At 39.1% G+C, this 26,958-nt stretch overlaps 2 protein-coding genes across 4 annotated transcripts in view; one reads left to right on the top strand and one right to left on the bottom strand.

Annotated features, from left to right (window-relative positions):
- LOC148357227 (ras-related protein Rab-39B) overlaps window positions 1–26,958 on the bottom strand; it is a 52,656-nt gene that overhangs the window by 16,913 nt on the left and 8,785 nt on the right. Inside the window, exons 3-5 of one of the 3 annotated variants that reach the window (XM_088347655.1) lie at window positions 14,452–14,559; window positions 14,233–14,388; window positions 7,775–7,914 (exon numbers count right to left, since the gene is read on the bottom strand). The gene's annotated coding sequence lies outside the window, so the exon portion shown is untranslated. Of the gene's footprint in view, window positions 1–4,321; window positions 4,364–7,774; window positions 7,915–8,806; window positions 8,859–14,232; window positions 14,389–14,451; window positions 14,560–26,958 lie in introns of those variants that run through there. The other 2 variants (XM_088347656.1, XM_088347658.1) reach the window with 2 other exon arrangements.
- Window positions 9,085–26,285, top strand: LOC148357228 (ras-related protein Rab-38). The gene is made up of 5 exons (XM_088347654.1): window positions 9,085–9,228; window positions 14,275–14,539; window positions 21,745–21,875; window positions 21,933–22,082; window positions 25,879–26,285. The coding sequence occupies exons 2-5, from the start codon at window positions 14,344–14,346 to the stop codon at window positions 26,077–26,079; spliced, it is 678 nt and encodes a 225-aa protein (XP_088203780.1). The 5' UTR covers window positions 9,085–9,228; window positions 14,275–14,343; the 3' UTR covers window positions 26,080–26,285.

The following is a 26,958-nucleotide window of genomic DNA, read 5'->3' as shown; positions in this document are numbered from 1 at the left end:
CCTCTGGGAATGATTTCAGTATGAGACCTAACCGTTACATGACAGTAGTGGCTCCGAGGACACCCAACTTCCTTGGGTAGCTTCCTGTATCCAGTGATTGAAGTGTGTCGGCGGCCCCATATGATGACTAGGTTGAGAAGTGGTGTGTGAGAGAAGCAATTTATATATATATATACTGGACTGTCTCAGAAAATTAGAATATTGTGATAAAGTTCTTTATTTTCTGTAATGCAATTAAAAAAACAAAAATGTCATACATTCTGGATTCATTACACATCAACTGAACTATTTCAAGCCTTTTATTATTTGAATATTGCTGATTTTGGCTTACAGCTGAAAAAAACTCAAAAATCCTATCTCAAAATATTAGAATACTTCCTCAGACCAAGTAAAAAAATAATTTTATAACAGCAAAACTAAATCAAACATTTGAAAATGTCCATTGATGCACTCAGTACTTGGTTGGGAATCCTTTTGCACGGATTACTGCATCAATCCGGCGTGGCATTGAGGCAATCAGCCTGTGGCATTGCTGAGGTGTTATTGATGCCCAGGATGCTTCGATAGCGGCCTTCAGCTCATTTGCATTTGTAGGTCTGGTGTCTTTCATCTTCTTCTTAACTATACCCCACAAATTCTCGATGGGGTTCAGGTCAGGGGAATTAGCAGGCCAATCAAGGACAGTGATGCCATGGTCAGTGCACCAGTTACTGGTGGTTTTGGCACTGTGGGCAGGTGCCAGATCATGCTGGAAAATGAAATCCTCATCTCCATAGAGCTTTTCAGCAGATGGAAGCATGTAGTGCTCTAAAATCTCTTGGTACACAGTTGCATTTACTCTGGACTTGATGAAACACAGTGGACCAACACCAGCAGCTGACATGGCTCCCCAAACCATTGCTGACTGTGGGAACTTCACACTGGATTTCAAGCAACTTGGATTTTGCTCCTCTCCAGCCTTTCTCCAGACTCTGGCGCCTTGACTTCCAAATGAAATGCAAAACTTGCTTTCGTCTGAAAAGAGGACTTTGGACCACTCTGCAACTGTCCAGTGCTTCTTCTCCATAGCCCAAGTCAGACGCTTCTTCCGTTGTCTTGAGTTCAGAAGTGGCTTGACCATGGGAATACGGCTATTGTAGCCCATTTCCCGGACACGTCTGTGAACTGTGGCTTTTGATACCTGGACTCCGGCTTCAGCCCACTGTCTTTGAAGCTCCCCCAAATTCTGGAAGCGGCTCTTCTTCACAATTTTGTTAAGGCTGCGGTCATCTCTCGTGGTTGTGCAGCGTTTCCGGCCACATTTTTCCCTTCCAACAGACTTTTTGTGGATATGCTTTGAAACTGCACTCTGTGAACAGCCTGCTCTTTGAGAAATTTCTTTTTGTGTCTTACCCTCCTAATGGAGGGTATCAATGATGGTCCTCTGGACAGCAGTCAGATCAGCAGTCTTCCCCATACTTTTGATTTAGTTTACTGAACCAAGCTGAGTGTTTTTAAGGCTCAGGAAACCCTCGCAAGGTGTTTCGAGTTAATTAGATGATTCAGGTGATTAGTTGAATAGCCTACTTGTATACTTTTTCATGATATTCTAATATTTTGAGATAGGATTTTTGAGTTTTCTTAAGCTGTAAGCCAAATTCAGCAATATTCAAATAATAAAAGGCTTGAAATAGTTCAGTTGATGTGTAATGAATCCAGAATGTATGACATTTTTGTTTTTTTAATTGCATTACAGAAAATAAATAACTTTATCACAATATTCTAATTTTCTGAGACAGTCCAGTATATATATATATATATATATATATATATATATATATATATATATATATATATATATATATATATATATATATATATATATATATATATATATACATACATTCATTATCCGTTTACCCTCAGTAGGCCCGCGGGGTGCTGGGGCCCATCACAGCTGTCTTTGGGCAGTGGTCAGGGGACACCCTGAACCGGTTGCCAAACTGTTGCAGGGCACACAGAGACTGCGCCGTGGCAAAACAAAGTTCAAGGGGGCCAAATAGTTTTGCAAGCCACTGTATAAATATATATATATATATATATATGTATATATATATATATATATATATATATATATATATATATATATATATATATATATATATATATATATATATATATATATATTGGCTGGCAACCAGTTCAGGGTGTCCCCTGCCCGATGATTGCTGGGATGGGGTCCAGCACCCCCGCGACCCTACTGAGGATAAGCGGTGCAGCTAATGAGATGAGATATATATGTATACACAGTTCAGACTACAAACATCAAGATATAAAACTGTAATTTCTTGTGAAGCATCAACAATGAGTGGGACACAATCATGAAGTGGAAGACACTTTATTGGATATTTTAAACTTTTTTAACAGATAAAAAAACGAAAGAGTGGGTGTGCAATATTCAGCCCCATTGAGTTAATACTTTGTAGCGCCTATTTTGGCTGCAATTACAGCTGCAAGTCGCTTGGAGTATGTCTCTATCAGTTTTGCACACCGAGAAACTGATATTTTTGCCCATTCCTCCTTGCAAAACAGCTCGAGCTCAGTGAGGTTGGATGGAAAGCATTTGTGAACAGCAGTTTTCAGTTCTTTCCACAGTTTCTCAATTGGATTGAGGTCTGGACTTTGACTTGGCCTTTCTAACACTTTTATATGTTTTTGGGTGAACCATTCCATTGTAGCTTTTGCTTTATGTTTTGGATCATTGTCTTGTTGGAAGACAAATCTCTGTCCCAGTCTCAGGTCTTTTGCGGGCTCCATCAGGTTTTCTTCCAGAATGGTGCTGTATTTGGCTCCATCCATCTTCCCATCAATTTTAACCATCTTCCATGTCCCTACTGAAGAAAAGTAGGCCCAAACCATGATGTTGCCACCACCATGTTTGACTGTGGATATGGTGTGTTGAGGGTAAGGAGCTGTGCTGCTTTTATGCCAAACATAACGTCTTGCATTGTTGCCAAAAAGTTCGATTTTGGTCTCATCTGACCAGAGTACCTTCTTCCACATGTTTGGTATGTCTCCCAGGTGGCTTGTGGCAAACTTTAAACGACACCTTTTATGGTTATCTTTAAGAAATGGCTTCCTTCTTGACACTTTTCCATAAAGGCCAGATTTGTGCAGTATACGACTGATTGTTGTCCTATGGACAGATTTTCCCACCTCAGCTGTAGACCTTTGCCGTTCATCCAGAGTGATCATGGGCCTCTAGACTGCATCTCTGATCAGTTTTCTCCTTGTATGACCTGAAAGTTTAGGGGGACGGCCTGATCTTGGTAGCTTTGCAGTGGTCTGATACTCCTTCCATTTCAATATTATTGCTTGCAAAGTGCTCCTTGGGATGTTTAAAGCTTGGGAAATCTCTTTGTATCCAAATCCAGCTTTAAACTTCTCCCCAACAGTATCTCGGACCTGCCTGGTGTGTTTCTAGTTCTTCATGATGCTCTCTGCCGTTTAAACAATCCTCTGAGACTATCACAATGCAGGTTCATTTATACAGAGACTTTATTACACACAGGTGGTTTCAATTTATCATTGTTAGTCATTTAGATCAACATTGAATCATTCAGAGATCCTCGCTGAACTTCTGGACAGAGTTTGCTGCACTGAAAGTAAAGGGGCTGAATAATTTTGCACACCCACATTTTCGTTTTTATTTGTTAAAAAAGGTTTAAATTATCCAATAAAGTGTGGTCCACTTCATGATTGTGTCCCACTTATTGTTCATGCTTCCCAAGAAATTAAAGTTTCATATCTCTATGTTTGAAGTCTGAAATGTGTCAAAAGGTCACAAAGTTCCAGGGGGACAAATAGTAAGCAACTGTAAACAGTTATATATATATATATATATATATATATATATAATATATATATGTAACCGCGGTGTACGTGTCCCACCAAAGATCCACATTCACGCTGGACTGGATGATGAGGTTTTTATTATTACAGTTTCTGCAAATGGATGAGTCACAACATTAGCTTTTTCTGCTGGGTTTGATCTCTTTGATCTCTTTGTAGTTCTCTCTAGTAAGACTAACAACAAAGCATATCAAAGAGCTTTCTTTTCACTTGACAGAAAATACATTTTAGAATATCACAATACATTTTTACATCTTTACATTTTAACAAGATACTTTTAACAAGAGATCGTATAGTGGATTTTTAACGTTTACAATGAATTCAACATGTTTTTCTTTAGTCTGAATTTTAACCAACATCATCCTTTTTTAATGTATATGAGAAAATAGGAATAAAAACAATAATGAGTATAAAAATGGGTACAATTTACCTGCAAATGGATGAGTCACAACATTAGCTTTTTCTGCTGGGTTTGATCTCTTTGATCTCTACAAGGGGAATTAATATTTAGTAAAACAGAAACAAAACAAAAATATACCTAAACAGCTTGACAATATCAATCACATTACTATGCATGGTGAGAGATTTGTCAGCTGGGGTTATAATGTTTAAAATTAACTTCTTTTGTGGAGCACCAAAAGATATGTCTTACCTTTGTAGTTCTCTCTAGTAAGACTAACAACAAACCCCGCCTCCTGGTCACATGTTAGAAGCCAAAACCAAACCCCACCCCATACCAGCAGATGGCACTGTTGGACTCAGCATTGCAGGACATTTACCAAAAACTATACACATATTTCAGCAGGAATTTCAATAAAACAAAAGTTATTATTACACCCGTTACATATATATAAAAATAAAATAATAATAAATAATAAATTAAAAAAACTTGTGAAAAGCGGGAAAAACAATTAAAAATAAAAAGGGCCCCATTTGCTCACTTTGAGTCTTTGAACTTTGTATTTTTCCTTCCTCAGCAGAGTGTCATCTGGGGCTCAAGGAGTACACACTCCCCCGTTGAGAATGGTTGAGGCACAGAGCAACCGTTTAAGGAAATTCTACCAATGTGGAGTGGAGGTCATATCTAGTCTTCCTCTACAACACCCTTAACCAAACATGCATTGATTGTTACTGGGAAAAGTACACATTTGCATCCTGTTGTAGAATTTTTAAATAAATGATCAGTTTTCTGCAGGACGATGCACTGTAAAGTCAATGTAATAGGAAAGGAGGATTTGTAAAAATGTATTTAATAGGGAAGATAAAGGGGTAGGAAAAATAAGCATCTGCTTCTGACTACCCCTTTTTGAACATGTTAAGTGACATTATTTTGTTGTTGACTCATTGTTTTTGTCCTGTTTTTATTTTAATGTTTGAAATAAAAGTTTTCATTAAAAAAAAAAGTTTCTATTTAACATTGTGTGGTGTGTTTTTCAGAGATTCTTTGTTGCTTGACATTGAATTTGCTTAGTATAGAAAAATTCTAAGTTTAAATGAGTTAAAAATTCACTGAAAAGTAAAACAATCAATGCTATCATAATTTAAAATAACAGATTTTCCCCTAGTGGACGTCATTGCCAAATCAAAGTCTGATTGGCTAAACAAGTGCTTCTCAACGGTTTCTGTCAAGCCGTTCCCCGAAAGAAGAAATCCTCTACCCTCACAACCCCTTTCACCAAGCCTGATCTTTTTATCTTTAAGTGAGCACTTAATATTGGTGGTGGGAAAAAAACCTTGCTTGATATTAAAAGTAGCACGTCCCCTCATCCACGGCAAATTTACCCTTTGACACATTTTTGCTAAAAAAGAATTCAAGCGTCTTATCAGCGTGATTGGGTTGTAATGTCTTTAGGTGACAGCTTAATTTATCTGGGTTTGTGCTGTCCGCTGCCAACATCTTTAATATAGCAAGCACACCGGTCTTTGCTCGTCCCCCAAGGTCGCAGTGCAGTGCTACAAAAAGAGACTTTTGTTTTAATCTTTGCCCCAGGGGTGCGCGACTATTTGGAATCGGGGGCCACATCGGGTTTGAAAATTTGGCCAAGGGGCCCATCCTGAAAACCTATCCTATTTTTTCATTTAAGAATAAATATTCTTGAAGCATCTACAGTACATGTTATATTTCATTTGCACTGCGTGGAAGCTAAATGTAAATGGTAAAACACTCTGCCATTGAGAACGCCACTGCCCCCAGTGTAGTGGAGATGCAATTGCACTTTATTCAGGGAAAAGTGAAAAAAAAAAGGTTACCCCTTGCGCCTCCGAGTGGGGCCTGCCCCACTATTTTAGAACCACTGAGCTAAACCAACAGAATTATGTTATGAACACAAGAGGCCTTCAAAACCAATTCTTAGGGCAGTTTCCTGACATTGGCAATAAGTAATGGCTAAAATGTAATTGGTCAAATGCCTTAATATGATTGCACACATCTGGAAGTAATGCAAGCAGGGGGAGAGCAATTATAGGGAGCTGACAAATTATATGTAATTATTTAATAGGTATTCATGGACAAAACATAAATACATCACATGATTCAGATATTTTTCAGGCCAGCAGAGAAGGACTTGCAGGTCTACCACTGGCATTTAGGTGTTAAATTGACACTGGTTATTCTCCTGTGTGCTTCTGAGAATCGAAGAAGTCAGTAAAAGATGCAAAAATATTACTTAGTAACAGGGGCGATTTAAGGTTTAGAGCTTTGGAGGTGCTGAGCACCCAGTTCGGGGACGGCCAAAAAAAAAAACAGCTCAGGCTTTTCTTATCCGTCCCGCCGAACAAAAATGGTAAAAAGCCCATCTCAGCTATCTTCAGGCAGTGGGCAGGGGACACCCCGAACTGGTTACACAGAGACAGACAACTCACTCGCTCATTCTCACTTAGGGACAATTTGGACCGGCCAATTAACCTGACATGCATGTTTTTAGGAATGAAGGATGAAACCGGAGTGCCCGGAAGAAACCCATGCAAGCACGGGGAGAACATGCAAACTCCACACAGGAAGGGTTGATTCCATGACCTCAGAACTGTGCTGCTATTTCAAGGATACTGGTGTGTAAGTACTTCCTAATACTTCTACAGTATTACTACAAAATACCACTTCAGTAACGTTACAATACAAAAATACTTTAAAATTAATATTACAACAGAAATACTACAAAAAATAATGATATACTACCAAAATTGTACCATGGAAATAGAACAAAATTACTTTAGGGATACTACAGAATCCATCCGTCCATTTTCTGTGCTGCTCATACAAAACAACAACAAAACACTTCAAACAAAAGTAGATAGATAGATAGATAGATACTTTATTCATCCCCGTGTGGAAATTCACACTTCCAGCAGTCTACCCCGCTGTTTATTAACACTTCAAACAAAGGTAGAGTAATACTATAAAAATACTACAGAAATACTGCAAAAATCTGACTGCAGATATACTACAAAAATACAACTAAAGTAACACTATAAAAATACTACAGATATAATACAAATATTCTACTATGGAAATACCACAAAAATACAACAGCAAAAATATTACAAAAACGTCCAAAAATAAAACTACAGAAATACTACAGAAAGACTAAAAATGTACTACAAACACACAACTACAGATATATAACAAAACTGAATATAACAAAATTACTACTGCAGTAATACAGTACTGCAGAAATACTACAATGTGGTGATAGGAATCAAATAGACTCAACCAAAAACGGGCTGGTTACGCCCATGCTTAGTAATATAAATAGTACCAATTGTCAGGAAACAGACACGTTTTTTGGCTTTAGTTTTTGCGCTTACAATGAGTATTTAGCACAGAATAGAACAACTTCGAAAGAGTGCACAAAAGCTCGTTGAAATGCAGAAGAAGTGGACTTACTTTTTTCCTCGAGCTGCTGTTGCGCTTTAAGACCTGCAAGACGGCCCAAACTCCATCTGCGAATCGCTGGAGGTGACGAAAGAGGCGCACAGGCCCCGAAGTTACGGGTTGGGTCTTTTTCTTGCTCTCTGCTTCTACTGCTAAGGCAAACGAGAGGAGAGGCAACCGTCACTGAAACCTTGAATGGGATTTAGTGGCCGCACGAAAAACACGCACAATATGCGAGTGTCTTGCGGTGAAATGGAAGCGAAAGCAGCATCATAACGCCTGACTCATCCCGCATCAGTACCACTACCGTATAGTGATTTGTCGTTCGGGAACAAAACGGCGCTATGAGAAGGCTCTTGGAAGTAGAGGTCGGGAGCCGGCTGACCACCAATCAAGAGCCGGTTCCCTTCGAGACGCCTTTTTCGTATCTTGTGATTGGTCAATGTGCATTTGTTTTAGGGATTATGTGTTGTGGACTCAGTTTTTTCTTCTTTTGTTTCTCCCCCTAGCTTTCTACTGGTTTTCATGACTTTTTTTTGCCTTTTGATCACATTTTACTTTTTAGCTTTCTTCTTTTATTTAGTGTTTCCTAGATCTTTACTTTTTCGTGGCTTTTCTTCTGCTTTTTGTCTTTTTCTTGTACTTTTCTTCTTCTGTTTCAAATTTTCCTAGCGGTCTATGCATTTTTTCTTGCTTTTGCCTCCTTGTTTTTCTCCTATCTTTTATTTTTTTTCCCGTAAACTCTTTTTTTAATCCCCCTTACTCTCTTTCCCCTTTTCCCCATTTCTTGCTTTTTTTATTTTCTCCTTGTGTTTCTTTTTTTTTTTCAATTTTGTATTTTTTTTGTGTTTGTTTTTTCATTTAATGATCCCCCCCTTTTAAGTCAATTTGTGTTTGACATTACATAATGATTGGTACTATATGGATTGAAGCAACCAAAACAATCAAACGAGTCGTTTGGGAGCCGAAGGAGCCAGCTCGTTTAGTGAGCTGAGCCGAAAAAGCCGTTTCTTGAGAAAAAGCCGGAATTCCCAACACTCCTACCGTAAAGGACCGCTGCCAGGCACAACGCGGAAGTCAAACTCGTCCCAACAAAAATACCCAGGATATGTTACACAACATAACAGAAAAATATTTGTTATTATAATTAAGTAGGAATTCAAAACTAATTTACAGTTTTTAAATACAAAATAAAATACACTAAAGGAATAACCGTCTGCGTCAACCCGGAAACGACATGCTACTGGGAATAGTAGTTCTACCAGCTAGTGAACTTCCGATTGCTGCCATTGGCCGTGACAGATAAGGGGTGCGGCCGTGGAAGAGGACGCGCACACATTACACAAACCGCAGGCTAAATAGATAATAAAATTACATCTCCATTTTGTCTTATTTTCACTACGAGCAAGACGAACCTACTGCTGGGGCTTCTTCTCAGAACATTTGCAAATAGACTCAACATAAAAGTAAGACATACCTCGACAACAACATAATAACACTTTGACTTACGAGATAAATTTCTTCTGCCAACAACTTCTTAATTGTTGTATCCACTTGAAATTCCTTTTAAAAAATAACAGCAATTCGGAGCAGCCCAAAAAAACGTTTGTTTTGTGTTTAAAACAAGAAACAGAACGCACTTCTTTTTAGAGATTAAGGCCCAATCCCATTTCTCTCACTCGGCCCTGAGGACCCTCCAGTGAGGTCCCTCGATAGAGGAGTGCCCTCCGCCGGTGGAGTGCAAAGTGGAGATGGTTTGGACAAGACTTGCAAGGTTCCACCCCTGTCCAGGAGATGGCGGTAATATTAATTGGCTGTAGACCTCAGTGACGTATTGGTCTACGTCACATGTAAACAACTCGAGTCTCAACCTGTGGTGTGTCAGTTGGAGAGTTCGTGCAACGTTAAAAATGCCCGCTACAGCTGTGTTATTACCGATTGCCTGAAAGCTCATCATCTTTTCCGTGTCTCCAATCAACGGAGGAGAAATGTGCTATACTGAAGACAGCTTCGGCGCTATGTAGTGCTGATTCATCTTTACAAGGTACGTACACTCATTAAAAAAAATGACCCGTTCGGTCAAATACAGTAAAAGTTAGCATACAATGCACGTTCACATAATACCTTATGTTTGTGTAGACATAAATGGCAATCTACTTATTAGTATCTTAATGCCATTTTATGACATATAGTAGGGGTCTTTAGTGTGTGACATGATGAAAAGTAAACAAACAAGAACAGTCCACCTGACCCTTAAGCTGACATAATATCGTCACCAAACTTCCCTGTACGACCCAAAAACCTTAGTTCATAAGGAATTTAATTCAAAAGAGTTGTCATTGGATATAAAAAAGCTCATTTCAACATTTTTTCATGATGCTTACATCATCTATGCCCACATTTATGTCTAAATTGTTTGTTATCTATTGTGTTCCAGAGTGGCTGTCCCATAAGCGTGGACAGGTTGGACAGGAATGTTCCCATCCTGTGCTTATGGTTCGATGTGAAGTCAAAACTCATTCAGGACTTAAGGTTGAGCAAGAAGGTCATGTGGGCCCTGCAGGAGCTGCTAAAGAGGGAACAGGGCCATGGCTGGAGGGCCTATACTGGCTGGCCCACGGTCTGTCCTACCGTGTGGTGTCACGGGTCTTCAGGGTTCCCAGGTCCACAATACACAGAATTGTCCACAGTTAATATGGAATAAATTGCCCAAAAGCCATGTTTTAGGCTTTGGAAGTCAGACCCACATTTGCATTCCGTGCTTTTCTGCATTACTATTCAATAAACATCTTTATTTTGAGTAACACCTTGGTGGTTTATTTCGTAATGATGTGAGATACTGTGTGTGAACTATGTGACTGTTGGACAGAAAACAACTACAAATCACTCCAGTTTAAATAATAGTTTACTTTCAGAAAAACAAAATCACATTGGGCCGAAATACATAATAGTAAATAAATAATATGTCACAAATTGTAACAAAAATATACCAATACTTCCATAAAGCTGGAAAACACAAACTGGAACTTCATTGAGTTCTTAATAAAATAAAATATTTTCCTTTTATAAAACAAAGGGAAACATTGCAGGGATGTCACTGTTCTGGAAATTTGTCCACGAGCTTCCCAAAAAGGACGGGAACCGCTCAGTTTTGGCCACAGTTTCCTCGAGCATTTTCCTCACTCCGGCAGACTCCGCTTTCAAAAAGTCAAGGAGTGTATCGTGCTTCCTTTTTTTTCTGGGTGATTTGGGGTTTGGTGCCGGATTAGAAGATGCCAACGACGTGCCCGTCGGTGTGGATGGCGTGGTAGCTGTGATGGTGGCCAGCTCTTCCACGGGACGTTCTACATTGGCCTTTAGGTTGGGTGGAAAAAACAAGAATTACTTAATGCTTGTGTATTGCACAAAAACAACTGTGTATAGGATGCTCAACAAGTTGATGTGAGAAATTATAGGATGTGTTCTGGATAATTATTTGATAGTGAATAGATACACAAAATTGACATGTTATTCTTATGGCTGTAAGAGCCTTCTATTGGCCAGCATCACATATGCTTTAGAATTGACTCCACATTTGGACAACATTTTGAGAAGGTAATTAGTTTACTTAATATGTGTTTACAGAGAAGGCAGTGGACTGTGTGATAGTAATTTGTTTCAACTGTATTTCCACGTGAAATTCGGAAACATTACTCATAATGCATGATGAAAACTAATGCATTCTGATCTCACATGAAATAATCATATTGTAAATAAAACACGACACCCGAAATTGTGTGCAGTAAACAAGCGCGTATGTCCAGAACGTTATTCTGACTATGCTCCTTTAGCGACTGGCCATGTAGATAATAATGTAAAAGCACGACTCGTTTAAGATACAAACAGGGATGGGCTGAACCGTGATTTTCTGCACAGTTATCCTACTTTAGAGTTTGTAGCGTGAAGATTATTTTTTGGCAGCTCCCTTGGTAGATTTTTGCACTTCGTAAAGTAGCGATTTTGCAATGTTCATGTTTTAACGCGAAAATACGATTTTCTATTGCATTTACGTCTAACTAAGATATCTCAATACATTTTGTTGCAAATACATGCGTGGTTGTGGAAAACTACTTACATTTGTGCGGTTCCTTTCCGGGCATGTTTGTTGATATTGAGAATTCGCAAAGACTTCTGGGTAGTCACTTCGCCGCCAAGTGAGGTAGGGAGCCCCCTCGGTCTTGAAGTGGTTACGAGATGGTTTGAGGTCACTTCTGCCTCGGACTTGAGAGTATCGGGACACACCCCATTTTCACGTGAACGCGCAAACCGAGTGACTAGGGCACATAGCGAGTGAAAGTGCGAAGAATGGGACTCAGCCTAAAACTTGAACTGAAGAAAGTGTTAGTGTATGACGCGCCTCCGTCCACCAGAGGGCGTCTAATCGGATAGTAATTGGGACAGGTGTCTCCAATCACTCCACACATGTCCCTAAGTAGCCACATCCTTCATAAGGACATTTTGGACAGCACTCAGGGTTGGGTGATTTTAATTTTCCACCATCACCTTTTCCAGTCCTTCCTGATTTCTAAGGTTTGTTTTTGTTTTCTGTGACAGTTATATTGCTTTTTAAATTTTACTTTTTGTTTTCTACTTTGTTGATGATTATGTTAATAAATGCTGTCTGCTTTCGAGGACCTTGCCTAGCTTCCTGCTTCATATATGTCAATTGTCAAACCCGTGACAACTACAGTTGACATTCTTCTTGTCTGGCCAGTCTCATTGAAACGTAGGCATTGTATGGAAGAATTGGTTATTTCTATTTCATTGACTTATTTGGGATTTTGTGTTGTTGTTAAATGTTACTGCACTACTTTTAAAAGCAGTATTGTTCCGGCACACTATCTATTCATTTAATTATTATCATTATGAAAGAAAATTGCACTTAAAACTAGGCCAGTCTTCAAGCACTACCATGTGTACATTTTGTATTTTTTATCCTGATATTTTTTTACTTAATTTTTATCTTATGTCTTCATTAGCTGTTTTTCTTGTTTATCCTGGATTGTCATGTCTAATCTTGCTCTAAACAACATTTACTAAGCTGTTATAAATGACAATGAAGCCTATTCTGTCCTACCCTACCCAATGCCATTGTATAAAAAAAGGTGAAAGGCAAAGAGTAGGGATCCAATGCAGAAATAACTACTGTCAAAACAATTTGAATTACATTATTAAATGTTTACCACATCATTTAAGCACTGCACTGCATGTTCTGTTCTATTCTTTGCCGTAGTGTAAAAAAAGTAGGAGGCCTATGCATTACTACAGGAGTGTTCAACCTTTTCAGAAATGTGTGAGGGCAGACTATTCAGAATGGTGTTTTTTGAACAGTCAACATCTGTGAAAGGTTTGCAGTGCTTGGAGTTCAGCATTGCAACCTCGTAGCTCGCTCTTGTATCTTTATCATTTGACTCGCTGGATTTCGTGAAAAGGTGCTTCTGTGCCGTCAAAACAGCTTCTAGTTGCTTCACCTTTTCACAGCTTTTATTTCCAGTTTGCTTTAGGTAGTCACCATGTTATGTCTGGCAGTGCCTTTTGATATTATATTCATTGAAAGCAGCCAGTCTCTTGGCAAATTCGGCAGACTGTTAATTTTGATTTCGGTGAGGAAACAATCCAATTTTCCCTTATACAGTACTTGAAGCGGTGTTCCACAGTCTCTATCTTTTTTTTTTTTATTTGAGTCGCCATGTCAATGGCTACATATTAATTTAATGACCGAGGGCCAGTAACAATTCGAACAATGGTTGTAACTGGCCCCCAGGCTGGACTTTGGGAACTCCTGCAGTAATAACTACTCAAAGTTAAAGTTACACTTTAAAATGTGTTTACCACATCATTTAACCGTTATGTTTCATGTTCCATTCTATGCTGGGGTGTAAAAAAGGCAAGCGGGTGCTCAAGAACACCCAAGTTCAACCCAAGCACCCTCAAAAGTTACACCATTTTAAAAACGTTCCCTTAATAAAGGACAGGATAGGCTTAAATATGCTAATAACGCAAAAAAAAAAAGTAAGACAAAACAAAAATGTGAACAACGCAGCGTCAGAATTAATCCACTGCCTTGAAATGCTTCAGTCAATTTAGTTCCTACTTCAGAAAATAATTGAGAAGCACTGCCATAGCGTAATTGGTGCGTGAGCAATGTGTGTGGCCATCCTCCCAGCACCAGCATGGATATTTGCAGTTTTTCTGTAAAAAAAGTTCAGGTGAGAAACTATTCCCCATAGTTACTATAAAGAAAGAAACAAAAACTGTTCACAAATGGGAAGTGACGTTCCTAAACAATGCTGAATGATCCTAAATCACTAAGTGGAAGGAAAAATTACTGTTTTAACATGTCAGACACTCAAAGCTCGGAATCTAAAATCCTGGAAAGGACTAAGTACATATATTGTGTTGTATATGTACATATGAAAAAGTCACGTTACTGATGTTTTCGCTTCCCCGGGTAACATTTTGGCGTCCTTCAGGTGGACATGAGCTCTTCTAGGGACCTGTGACATCATTGGAGACGTTGGCTTGGATTGGAAGCCCGGGCCATGCAGCCGCAGCAGCGTCTCCTGAAGGTGCTGGTCATTGGTGACCTGGGGGTCGGCAAGACCTCCATCATCAAGCGTTACGTGCACCAGGTCTTCTCGCAGCATTACCGAGCCACCATTGGCGTGGACTTTGCTCTCAAAGTGCTTCAGTGGGACCATGCCACAGTGGTGCGCCTGCAGCTGTGGGATATCGCTGGTGTGTTGCACTTTCTTTGTCTATGAAAGATAATGTTCAAACAGATCAAGGTCAGTGGCAAGCACAGAGATTTATGGGGTCAAGGGTGGTGGGTGGGTGGATCCCTAAACCACTAAGGTTGTTTCCTGTGGTGTGTCTTGGGCAAGTACACTTTGGTTTTGCCACTCCCTCTCCAGGCCAAGGAAGAAGGACACATTTTCTTATGAAGTGTCAATTGTTGTCTTTGATGTAACCGGGGGGTCAAAAACCTTTTAGACTCCAAGCTAAATATTTAGATTTTTTTTCTTTTTAGAGCCACACCATATATTTCAAAAGGGACAGTGTGTAATATTTAGTGCCTCCTAGTGGTACAAAAAACTTCCATCCACTAATAAAACATTCATTTGAATGCAAGGCAAAAAGACATAAACTATCATATCAATCTTTTTATAAAAAAATCATAGGTTGAGAAATTTGTATTTCTTCTACATCGTGGAATCCCTTCTTATGTCCGCCCCAAATTTGTCGGACATTTCACCGCCATGTTGTGTTTTGTATCACTGGCCCTCGCTCGTACCAGACAACACAGTGCCATCTCGTGGTCAAATATTACACATTGGGGTTTTAAGACAAAATTCAACAAAACTCTCAAAAACAGCTCTCCAGGCAAAATCTTGTTCTTCAGCACATTCTTTTTCACTGTTTAATTTTTGATAAGTCAATAGAATTTATGAACTAATAATAATTCCAGACCCTGTGTCCCGTATCGACAAATATACCACTTAAACTTTGTTCATGAGCATTTTGACCGTCATGTTTATCATCACTAATGGTTTCAAAACTATGTGCAAGCAAGGTTCTTTTGTGAAAATGTCACAAATTACTGCAAACAAAAATTGTATAGATGTGTTTCCGGTCAGCACAGTAGGCGCGTGCGAGAGAGAGGTGACTGTGCTTTGTGCGTAGGTATACCTCCCATCCATACAGTTTACCCAATCAAATTACTTGGGGTACTTGGTTGGCATTTTTGGGTGTTTACAGTTTGGTCTGTGGCTTTTCACTATTTTCAACAGTGAACTTAGTGTTTAATGGGCTTCCATATAAAGGATTCCTTCCAGAACTGCAGCCAAAACAGGGTCTGTTGGTGTAACAGCGTGACTGTAAACTGTAGTTGAAACTTTGCCCTATACATTTAGACCTAAACATATAATGTGTTTTTTCTGCCTTGCAAACACTACATTTAGAAAGACACAGAGGAGATAACTGTGGCACGAATTTGTTATCCAAGCCAGATATACTCATGAAAAGAGCCATATCTGGCTCACAAGCCATACATTTCGACCCCTGATGTAAACAAACAAAATATACCCAAAAATATTTTCATTCTTAAAAAGTTCATGTGGTTGCCTTTATATTTCCTTTGGCCAATTTTTCAAAAGGGTACTATGTATCAAAAGTGGGCAGGAGGAGGAGTACAGGAAATTGATTCAGGACTTTGTCCAATGGACAAGGGAGATGGTGGTGGACTTCGGGAGAACTAGAACTCACCCGGTTCCTGTAACCATCAAAGGAGAATGTGTAGAATTTGTCCAGACCTAAAAATACCTGGTTGTGCAGCTGGACAACAAACTGGACTGGACTGCCAACACAGAAGCTCTATGTAGGAAAGGTCAAAGCCGACTTTACTTCCTCAGAAGGCTGGTCTCCTTCAACATCTGCAAAAAGCTCCTGAAAATATTCTATGAGACAGTTGTGGCAAGCACCCTCTTCTATGCGGCAGCGTGTTGGGGAGGCAGCGTCATGAAGAAGGATGCCTCTCGTCTCTGGCGAGGAAAGCGAGCTCTGTTGTGGGCAAAGAGCTGGACAGCCTGACAACAGTAGCTGAGAGATGGGCACTGAAAAAGCTGCAGTCAATCATGTACAATTCATCACATCCACTACACAGCAATATATCCAGACAGAAAAGCAGCTTCAGCGACAGACTGCTGTCACTGTCTTGTACCACGAACAGACTGAAGAGATATTTTCTTCTTCATACCATGAGGCTCTTTAACTCCACCCGGCAGAGTAAAGGCCCACATTAAACCACGCCCCCTACATTGCATATTACCGAATTTTATTGCAATGTGTATTCTGTGTATCTCGGTACTCTATATAACACGCTACAGTGGGTATTAACACTTCACATTGGGTATTTGTATATTGTATTCTTTTTGCTTTATTATTGTATTGTTCTCAGTGCAGGGACACTGCTGGAAATGTGAATTTCCCTGCGAGGATGAATAAAGTATCTATCTATCTATTGAAAGAGGGCAGAGGGGCAGCAGGTCCAGCACTACCTCTGTGCTCACCACTGATCCAAGTAGATCAAAACTGCTATTTGCACCCCGAAAACTTGAGTAGAAAATGTGTTGGAAATTTAAGTGACGGTTATGTTTATAGCCTCCTAAAAAGAACTTATATTCAAAAAAAGGGAGATTTAAATAATAAGCAAAACTTCTACAAACTATTACATAAACAAGGCTTTTTCAAAATACTTGTGGGTTGAGAAATTTGCATTTATTTTACATAACATGAACCTCACCTAAAAGGAGCTGACATAATAGTCACTCATCTTGCTGCTATGGGTACCCCAAAAAGCAAAAAACCTTGTCAAAGGCCGGGGAAAATCAATTAGAAGGAAAAGAGTGCTTTTTGGTCACTTTGTGTCTCTGTAGTTTTGTTTTCTTCTTTGTTCCTTTTAGCACTCTTTTTTTAGTTAATGTAGGGGTCAAAGAATACAGTCCATTTAAAAACACCATTGTTCTATTGGCAGATAACTTTACTCATTTTAGGATTGATCTTTAATATATCAAACTCTATATTTTGATTTTTTTTTTTCAATTTAACTTTTGGTACCCTCCCTGATGTATGGCTCAGAGTTGTGGGGTTTAAGAGCAAATGAGCGTGATGGGTTAAATGTTTTTGAAATTAGATTTTTGCGTAGGTTAAAGAATGAGGAAGTAAGGAGAAGAACTGGTGTGGTGAGGGAGTTCACTGAGATGGATGATGAAAATGCTCAGAGGTGGTTGGAAAGAACGGATAAAGGACTAAAAGAGTATGTAGTGCAGAAGTGGTGGGAAATAGAATGAGAGAAAGACCCAAATATGCTTGGAAACATGCTCTGGATGTGAGGTCGGTTAATTTAATGGATCCAAGGGTGTGTGCTAGGGATAGATGTGAATGACAAAGAATAGTTAAGAATGACTGATATCGAGTTGGTGAACCAGTGTATGCTTTCGAGGCTCTCTGCTGATGCAGGCTCGCATGGTACAGCAACAACCCTTTGTTGTGATTTGGGCTTCATGTTTGGTGAAAAGCCAAATAGATTGAATGTTTTGTGAATGTGAGTGGCAGGGATAGTTGAGAATGATTGATATCGACCCATATGATGTCGAGGGGGTAAACCAGTGTATGCTTTCGGGCCTTTCAGCTGATTACTGGTAGCAAGACACATCAACTCACCCCTTGTTGTGCTGTGGGCTTAGTATTCGGTGTCAGGTTGGGAAAAACAAAATGGAATAAATGTTTGGTCATTGTGAGTGTGTTTTTGACTTTAGCCGTTTCCCACCAGGAGGGGTATAGCCTGGGTATATTGATTGATTGATTTTTTTTTCTCATTTAAAGTGTATGTTTTGCAATGTAAAGCTCCAAAAGTTGGAACATATTTTTTTCCCAATTTTTGCAGGTTCCCACATCAACACAGTCAAGTGCAAAATTAAGAAAGGATATTTATTTGTACCATTTTTTTATGATGCAATGTGGCAATTCAATGTATTTTAGATACAGGATCAGCCAGAAAGGCACAGTATGTGGCAAAATATAAGAACATTTCCAATTGTTTTTATTTGCTGGATTTGGACAAATCAATAGATTTGACTCAAAAACTGGACTTTTATTCTTTCCAAAATGCAGTATTTCTCTGTTAATTGCATCAAAATTGCCTGTCAGGTACACTCAAGGTTATGTGGTGTGTGTGGGTTTAAAGTACAGAAAATTGAGAAGAAATACAATACAGAAGGTTTTCACTGTTTACTATCATGGAGGCAAGAATTTTGACGCAGGAAAACGAAAACAAAGGTTTTGTGGTGCACGTCCAGCCACGATAGTGCATTTTACAGGTTTAATCTGGTTAAAATTTTTATTTTTGGGAACAAGGGTTTCATGTTTGCACCGAGGCGGCCGCTAGATTAGCATCATGCGGACGACATTAGCTCGCCTATGCTCGTCCACGCATTCACACAAGGACAACAAAAGGTGCTTTTTATGAGCAGACCTATTATATCCCTGGGTCAGCACTGTTCCTATTAGTGGGGCAGAATCAAATACAAATATCTGTATTTAGATACAACACAGAGCAGTAACAAGTACATGGGCTTTAGGAATTGCTTATAAAATCTTTAGTGGCAGAAAGGTACGAATAAAGGTTTTTGTGACCTTCAAAGAAACAGACAAGATATAGATTTCATAAAAATAATGTTTACTTTCAATTCTGTATTGAAGACGCTCCTTTTTTTCTTTATTACAAACACTGGGTTACAATACAATGTGGCTCATACTTTTCACGAGGCGGATGGTCGCTAGGGTGTCGGCGGCGACTACTGATGTGCAACGGGCCCTAGAAGTGGTGAGGATCATGGGAATCTGACTGTTTAATCAAAATAAAGCATCATGAGGACATGTGGCAATGTGGTGATAATGTGATGTGATTTCTGCCAAGTGCTCTGAATGTGAAGAAAGTGAAGAAATTCAATGAAGCACAGGTAAACAGCCGGAATAAGTATGACTTCCGTCGTTCGCCAAATCCCTCGTCATCTAATAAGTGACGCACATGAACAGATGAATGTGATTCCTACTGTCCCTATGGAGTAAGATCACAATCATTGCAGGATCAGTGGAGGAATGTCTAGTATGAAAAAGGAACGCGTTGTGCGGTGATGAAAACACTTGTTAGCAGACTTTGTCCGCAGCTGTCAATCTCAATCAACTAGCACAGATGTTAATATTAATTAAATGTGCATTAACACATACGCAGGAGAGTGACAATTTTTTTTCCGAAACAAAACTCAATGTACTGTACTAAATAAAATTTAAAAGCTCAAGCATACTACATCAGGTTGATAACATATTGTTAGCACCTGTAAATCAATTAGGTTGAAATCAAATATTTTTGGACAACACGTCACTTCTACCATATACATTTAAATATTTATTTCCAATCTCTCTTCTCCTACTCATTTTGATCCATATCAAAGGGCAGAAATTTTTAATGTGACATTGCAGTTGGTCATTTGCAAATCTTGGCTAATCTTAATTTTTCTTAACCCGACTTGTGATTGGACAAAATCGATGATATATTTTGGTGCACTGCCCATCGCGCACCTCAATTTTTTTTGGTTGATTTAAAGATGTTAGCAAATACAGCTCCAGGGGGTGTTACGCAAGTGCCTTCAGCAACATCCATTGGAAATGTTTAAAACCACAGACTGTTTTTGACTAATATTTCTCTTGTGCTTCTTAGCATTGTCTCATGGTCTACATAAAATGTTGTGGTGGACTACACTTGGCCCACAGGCCTTAAGTTTGACACATGTGGACCACACAATACAGCGATATTTAGGGGGTCAAATATTACTCACAGTCCTTTTAAAGTTTGCTAGAAAGTTGTAATTTGGGGCGGCAGTAGCTCAGGAGGTAGAGCGCTCGTTTTGGGATCATGGGATCCCAGTTGAATCCCGGCTCGTCCGTGTTACATGTTGAAGTGTCCTTGGGTAAGACACTGAACCCCTAATACCCCCAATAAGCAGGTTAGCGTCTTACATGGCTGCAAGGCCGCTATTGGGAAATCTGAAGCACATTGTAAAGCGCTTTGGGAAGTCATTGACTTGAAAAGCGCTATATAAATGCAGATCATTTCATTTTCATTTCATTTCATAATTTGGAAACAAAGACATTTTTTTTGAGCCAAAGAGTCATAATGGCAATATATGATTTTTTTTTTTTTAAGAGGGAGCCATACTATATATTTTAAGACAAAATACAGCAAAACCACCAAACCCACTCTCCAGACAAAAGCTTATCCCTCAGCACATTTTATTAAACTTTGTGATGTTAAATGATTTGAAAAACATTCATGAAATAAGAATAATGCCATGGGCTGTGTCCCATATCAACAAACTAAACTTGTCTCCCTTCCACAGGTAGTTAAGATAAGTGAGGCTCATTTTGACTTTCATTTTTTTCCACAAATAATGGTTTCAAAACATGGTGAAAGCAGAGTTCTTTTTGTAAAAATATTAGAAAAAAATGAAAACAAAAAGTTTATTGATGTATATCTCTTCAATGCAGTGGGCGCGTGTGAGAGAGAGGGGAGCGTGCTGTGTATACATAACTCCACCTACCAATACCGCTCACTCAATTGAACTGCTCTGTCTGATAGGCTGGCCTTTTTGGGTGTTTACAGTTTGTTCTGTGGGTTTTTATCATAAAGCGCCTTAACAGTGAACATACATTTTTGAATGAGTTTCTATATAAAGGGTTGTACGGCCAAAACAGGGTCTGTTGGTATAACACCTTGAATGTAAATGATAGTTAAAACTGTGCTCTTTATTTATGAGATTGAATGGCTTGCTTGTCCATCCACGCACAAAATTTGACTTTGAGTTCATCACAATTGGAGCACCATAGGGGGAATTTGCACACGCAGCATTTTATCTTCGAGCCATATGTACTCATGAAATGAGTCATATCTGTCTCGCGAACTATAGGAATACCAGTGAACAAAGATGCCAGTTAAAAGGTGAATGATTTTTTTTATTATTATTATTTCCTTTATTCTTCGTTTATTTTTTCATTATGTGCCTCCTGTTTGATGCTTATTGTGCGGTTATCTAATTTTAACATGTATTTGTTTCATGTTCTAATGCTCTTTTATGATTTATTCAAAGAAATTTCATACTTTTGCGGGGCTTGGAACAGATTAGTGCATTTACATTCAAAAGTCGTCTCGACTTACAAATGCCTCAGGTTACAAAAGCTACTCGCAGAACAAATTAAATTCGTAAGTAGAGGTACCAATGTTATTGCAATCCATCTGGAGTTCACATTGCTACGTCAGAAGTGACCATTTACAAAGAGCCTTTTTCTGACCCTAATGGCACCATCATTTGACCTTCTCCCCCACAAAGGTCAGGAGAGATACGGCAACATGACCCGCGTTTACTACAAAGAGGCCGTCGGTGCGCTAGTCGTCTTCGATATGACACGGCTCTCCACCTTCCAGGCTGTCCTCAAGTGGAAAGGAGACCTGGACTCCAAGGTGAAGCAAGAAGAAAGAAAAGTGGCGGACATTTTTTTTTAATCTTGTTGTTTTCAGGTTGCCCTGAGCAACGGGAGGCCGGTCCCGACCGTCCTGTTGGCCAACAAGTGTGACGAGCGCCGACTCGGTTTGTGCCCGAAACTTCCCAAACTGGAGAAGTTCTCCAGGGAATATGGATTTGTGGACTGGTTTGAAACTTCAGCCAAGGTAAAACTAATACAGTAATCCCTCGTTGTTCACAGGAGTTGCGTTCCAAAAAGGTCCCGCCATAGTAAACCTAAAGAAAACCTTTATTTATTTACAGTGCCTTGCAAAGGTATTGCACATCTTGAAACAGAAATATTTACCTATTCTTCTTTACAAAACTGCTCAAGTTTTTTTTTAGCTTTGACCGCGATGGTTTGTGCACAGCATTTTTCATAAACTGGTGTGGCTTATAGTGCAGAGAATACGGTATATCCAATGATATTCTGTTGCCATAATGTGGACAACAAAACGGTGGTGTGAAAAGAACATTCCAAACAAAAAAAAAAGAAAGTACTTAGTGTGTAATATTTAGTGCCTTCTAGTAGTACCCAGAAATACACCCAAAACATTTGATTTAAATAATGGGCAAACATACATGAACTATTATCATTATCTGCACCTTTTATCCTCAGTAGGGTCGCGGGGGTGCTGGATCCCATCCCAGCTATCATCGGGCAGTGGGGAGGGGACACCCCGAACTGGTCTCCAGCCAGTCGCAGAGCACACAGACACAAACAACTCATTTGCTCCTTCACACCTAGGGACAATTTACCTGACATGCATGTTTTTGGAATGTGGGAGGAAACCGGAGTTCCCGCAGGAAACCCACGCAAGCACGGGGAGAACATGCAAACTCCACACAGGAAGGTTCGATCTCATGACCTCAGAACTGTGCCGCACACACGCTAACCACTGCGCCGCCGTGCTGCCCTATGAACTATTATATCAATGTTAATTTTTATTTTAAAAAAAAAACATAGGTCGAGAAATTTGTATGTCTTCAACATTGTGAAATCCCTACCTAGAAATCACCGCCTTGTTTGTCTAACATCGTGCTGTATTTGGCACTGGTTTGCGTTCGCATTGGAAAATACAGTGGCATCTAGTGGTCAAATTTTACACAATGGGGCTTTGAGTTTATAAACGTTTTTTTACAAATAACTTCTCTACTGTGAAATTATAACTCTGAAAATAATCTTGGCACCATATTGAACTATTGTTTGTTATATGAAATCTGATATGTTGACCGACTCGGGCACTTGAGCAGATAAAGCAGCTTTCTATGGGAACATGATTTTCGCAAAAATATTAATCTGTCCCCAAAAAGCGAATTACATTAAAAGCGTGACGATATATGCGTTATCCAGATGTGGGTAGCGTAACCAAAAGTTTCACTTAAGTAAAAGTTAAAGTAGCCTACTATCAAAATGACTAAGTTGGATGCAGCGCATCTTGTGGAGAATGACGTGACTATGGGCTGGACGAAAAAGCATGGGCTGTAGTTTAACACCCACTTTAGTTTAAAAACATGTACCTAATGTATTCTTCTTCTTTTATTCTGAAAAGAAAAATAACTATGAAAATACTACAAAAACACTAGTACAGTAATACTATAATACAGAAATACTACTACTGAAATGACAAAAAAGCTATTGCAGAAATACTACAAAATATTACTAGAGAAATACATTTACAGTACTACTACAAAACTACTACAAACATATTACATTAAAACAAATACGAAAATACTACAAAAATTATATTACAGAAATATTGAAGAGATACTACATTAATACTAAACGGAATACTAAAATAATCCTATCACGTAAATAATACAAAAACATTACAAAAGAAATGCTATAAAATACTAGTACAGTCTTTTCATAATAAAAAACACTACAGAAATAGTACTACAGCAATACTGCTGCAGAAATTCTAAAACAATATACTGTACTACAGAAATATTATAAAATACTAAAAAATTCTACTGCAGTATACCACAAAACTAAATATCAAATGCTTAAAACACTAAATTTGTATGAGGGGTGCAGCGTTTAAATTATGACGCCGCCACTTTAAAAGTCGCCGAGCTTGAGTTCCTGCAGAGAGAAAAGCAAGCAAAGGAGCTGATTTCCCTCTCGTCTTATACTTTAGTTATGTAGTACCACCACAGTTTAAATGTAAAACTTATTCTACACTTTTTTTACAGCATCGGAAAACTTAAATTTGTGTCATGTTTGTCTTTCTAGAGCAGGGACCGGGAACCTATGGCTCTTTCTATGAGTACCTGTGGCTCAGAGACAAATTTGATTGCATGCAAATTTTCTCTATCTCATTCAAAACTTGAGACTTTAATCCTGTCCAGATACACGCAAAGCCAAACCAAAGCTGAATGCTATGCAGTATTTCGCAAAATATATAGGGCACGTTTTTCACTACAATTTACAGTCAAGGTGTCACAAAAAAAAAAAAAAAAAAAAAAAAAATCTCGTTTTGGCTGTACAACGCTAAAGAATCCTTTTTATAAAAGCTCACTAAATAATCTGTGTTCAGTGTTCAGATACCTTATGATGAATCCACAGAACAAACTGTAAATGTGCCAAAACACCGGAAAGAGAACTTAAAGTTATTTGATTGGGTGAGTAGGAGGAATGTGTGGAGCCATGCAAAAAGTGCAAGCACTCCCTCCCATCTCTCGCCCCGCGCCGTCTGTGCCAAAGGTAAGCACATCAGGCTCCGTTTGCAGAACGCTGTGACGTTTTTACAAAATAACTGCTTGCATCTGGTTTTGAAACCAATATGTATGAAAAAAAAAGGGTCAAAATGAGTTTAACCGATCTTGACTAATTGCAAGAAAGAAAGTTTAAAGTGGTATGTTTGTTGATTTTCGGACACGGGTTCTGGCATTATTCTCTTTTCATAATTTTTATTAAATCATCAAAAATAAATGTGCTGAAGATTAAGCTTTTGTCTGGGGTGCAGGTTTAGCAATTTAGTAAATTTGTCTCATAACATATGTTGTGGCTCTTTCCCAAAATAAAATTAATATATTTTGCTTTTATGGAACATGGAGTCAAAAAGGTTCCCGCCCCCTGTGCTAGAGAAACCATATTAAAAGAAAGATATATTTCCCTCCTTCATTTTTTTTCAATTTGTAAAATTTTGGGAAGTGACTGGGAGCCACTACGCAGCATAAAATAACCGCGTGCAGCTCTTAACCGCGGGTTGCCGACCATGGGTCTAGCGCAGGGGTGTCAAACTCATTTTAACTCGGGGGCCACACGATAGAACAAACATTCTGTCGCGGGCCGGACTACAAGATTAAAGAGAAAGAAAAAGAGAGATAAAGATATAAGAGAAAGAGGGAAGGAAAAGGACAGAGGGCAGGACAAATAGAGAGAGAGAGAGAGAGGGAGAGAGCGTGAGAAACAAAAGGGATAAAAAGTTGTGAGAGAGGGGAAAAAGAAAGGAAGAGGAAGAAAGAAATCCAAAGAGAAATGGAAAGACAGAAGGAGAGAAAAGAGAAAGAAAGCTTAAAGGGTAGGAAGAGAGAAAGAGAACAGAGAGAAAAGGAAAAAAGGCAGTTAGAGCAAAATAAGTTAAAAAAAACACAGAGAGAGAAAAAAACAAAGAGCAACAAAGGAAGGGAAAAAGAGACACACAGAGTGAAAGAGACAGAGACAGAGAGCGGGAGAAAAGGGGTGGAAGAGAGAGAGAGAGAGAGAGACAGAGAGAAATAAATACAGTCTCTTTGTACGAGGCACCTTTCTTTGGCAACATCAAGTTTACATATTTCAACCTGCAGCTTGTTTTTCTCTTGCGCTTCTCTAAGTGTTGTCTCGCGGGCCAGATTCAATCCCTTAGCGGGCCTGATCTGGCCCGCGGGCCGCCTGTTTGACACCTGTGGTCTAGCGGATACAAAACAGAAAGCATACTGGAACGTTGGAAACTTTGTTTCAGTGTCCTTTTTTATCAGGACAACACCAACATTGATGCGGCCATCTTGTGCCTGGTGAAGAACATCATGGCGGCCGAGGATGCTCGTCCGTTGTCCAGGAACGAAACGGACGGCGGAGTTTTGGTGCTGCCGCGTTTGGAACACGGCACCGGAGACAGGAAAATGCCCGGATGTTCCGGATGCTCGGGACTTAAGGCCCGAGGCAAAGATGGCGACTGATTCTCAAGCGCCATCTGGTGTGATCTTTATAACATTATTTATTTGTCTATTTCAGGGGTTTACCAACCTTTTTGAAAACTGAGAGCTACTTTTTGTATTGCCTCGAGGGGCTACCAGTATAACCCTGGTGGCATTATTTGGAGGTAAAGTTTAAAGTGTGAGAACTCTGCCATATATGAATATATTTTGGCTCCCAACCACTAAAAATGTTCAACGGCATCAGACCTATCCATACACACATCGTTTTTGATGTATTTATCCCCCTGTCAACCCCCGACCCCCACCACCGCCCCCTTGGGACAGTACAATTCCCATAAGTGCCTGTAAAGAAAACTAACCGAACTGTCTATACATATAAATAACATTTATAGTTCAATATGCCATATAGCCTAATTTGAGCATTGAATTAGTCAAAAAGTAGGGACTAATTTATTATCAATACTGTACATGCTATTTTTTGAAAATAGCACAGGGTTCCCCCAAGTTCTTAAAACTTAAAAAAAGGTTAACCCAAAATAAGGCATTGTAAAGGTCTTTAGTTTTGTCTACAAGTCTTAAATTGAACCCTCAAATGTAATAATTGGACCCTGTCTTGTCTCTGTGATGGAGCTAATAACTGTATTACAGGTAAACTAACAAAAGTATGGAGGGTTGTGTCTAAAAATAATTTTTCATTTTCACCGACTATCGATCTCTGACCAATAAATGCAATGTTTTGATTGGAAAATCCAGATTTCAGCGTTTTCGAAAATGCACCATTACGTTGGAATTTTACGTAGTCAGTCTCTAACCCTCTTTTATCGTTGGAGTAACTTTGGGATGGGAAAGTGTAACTTTAACCCGTTGCGGTTGACTTATTCTCAGTATAAGTGGTTTTTG

The sequence above is a fragment of the Urocampus carinirostris genome, chromosome 11 (assembly GCF_059441175.1).
Source record: "Urocampus carinirostris isolate Australia breed hairy pipefish chromosome 11, RoL_Ucar_1.0, whole genome shotgun sequence".
Classification (NCBI taxonomy): domain Eukaryota; kingdom Metazoa; phylum Chordata; class Actinopteri; order Syngnathiformes; family Syngnathidae; genus Urocampus; species Urocampus carinirostris.
This window is presented reverse-complemented; position numbering and strand designations above follow the sequence as displayed.

Bases quoted from the DNA above. Each gene is read 5' to 3' on its own strand.
- LOC148357228 (XM_088347654.1), top strand. From the start codon at position 14,344: ATGCAGCCGCAGCAGCGTCTCCTGAAGGTGCTGGTCATTGGTGACCTG. The intron at 14,540-21,744 runs GTGTGTTGCACT...TCCCCCACAAAG, and splicing joins GCAGCTGTGGGATATCGCTG to GTCAGGAGAGATACGGCAAC. The intron at 21,876-21,932 runs GTGAAGCAAGAA...TGTTGTTTTCAG, and splicing joins AAGGAGACCTGGACTCCAAG to GTTGCCCTGAGCAACGGGAG.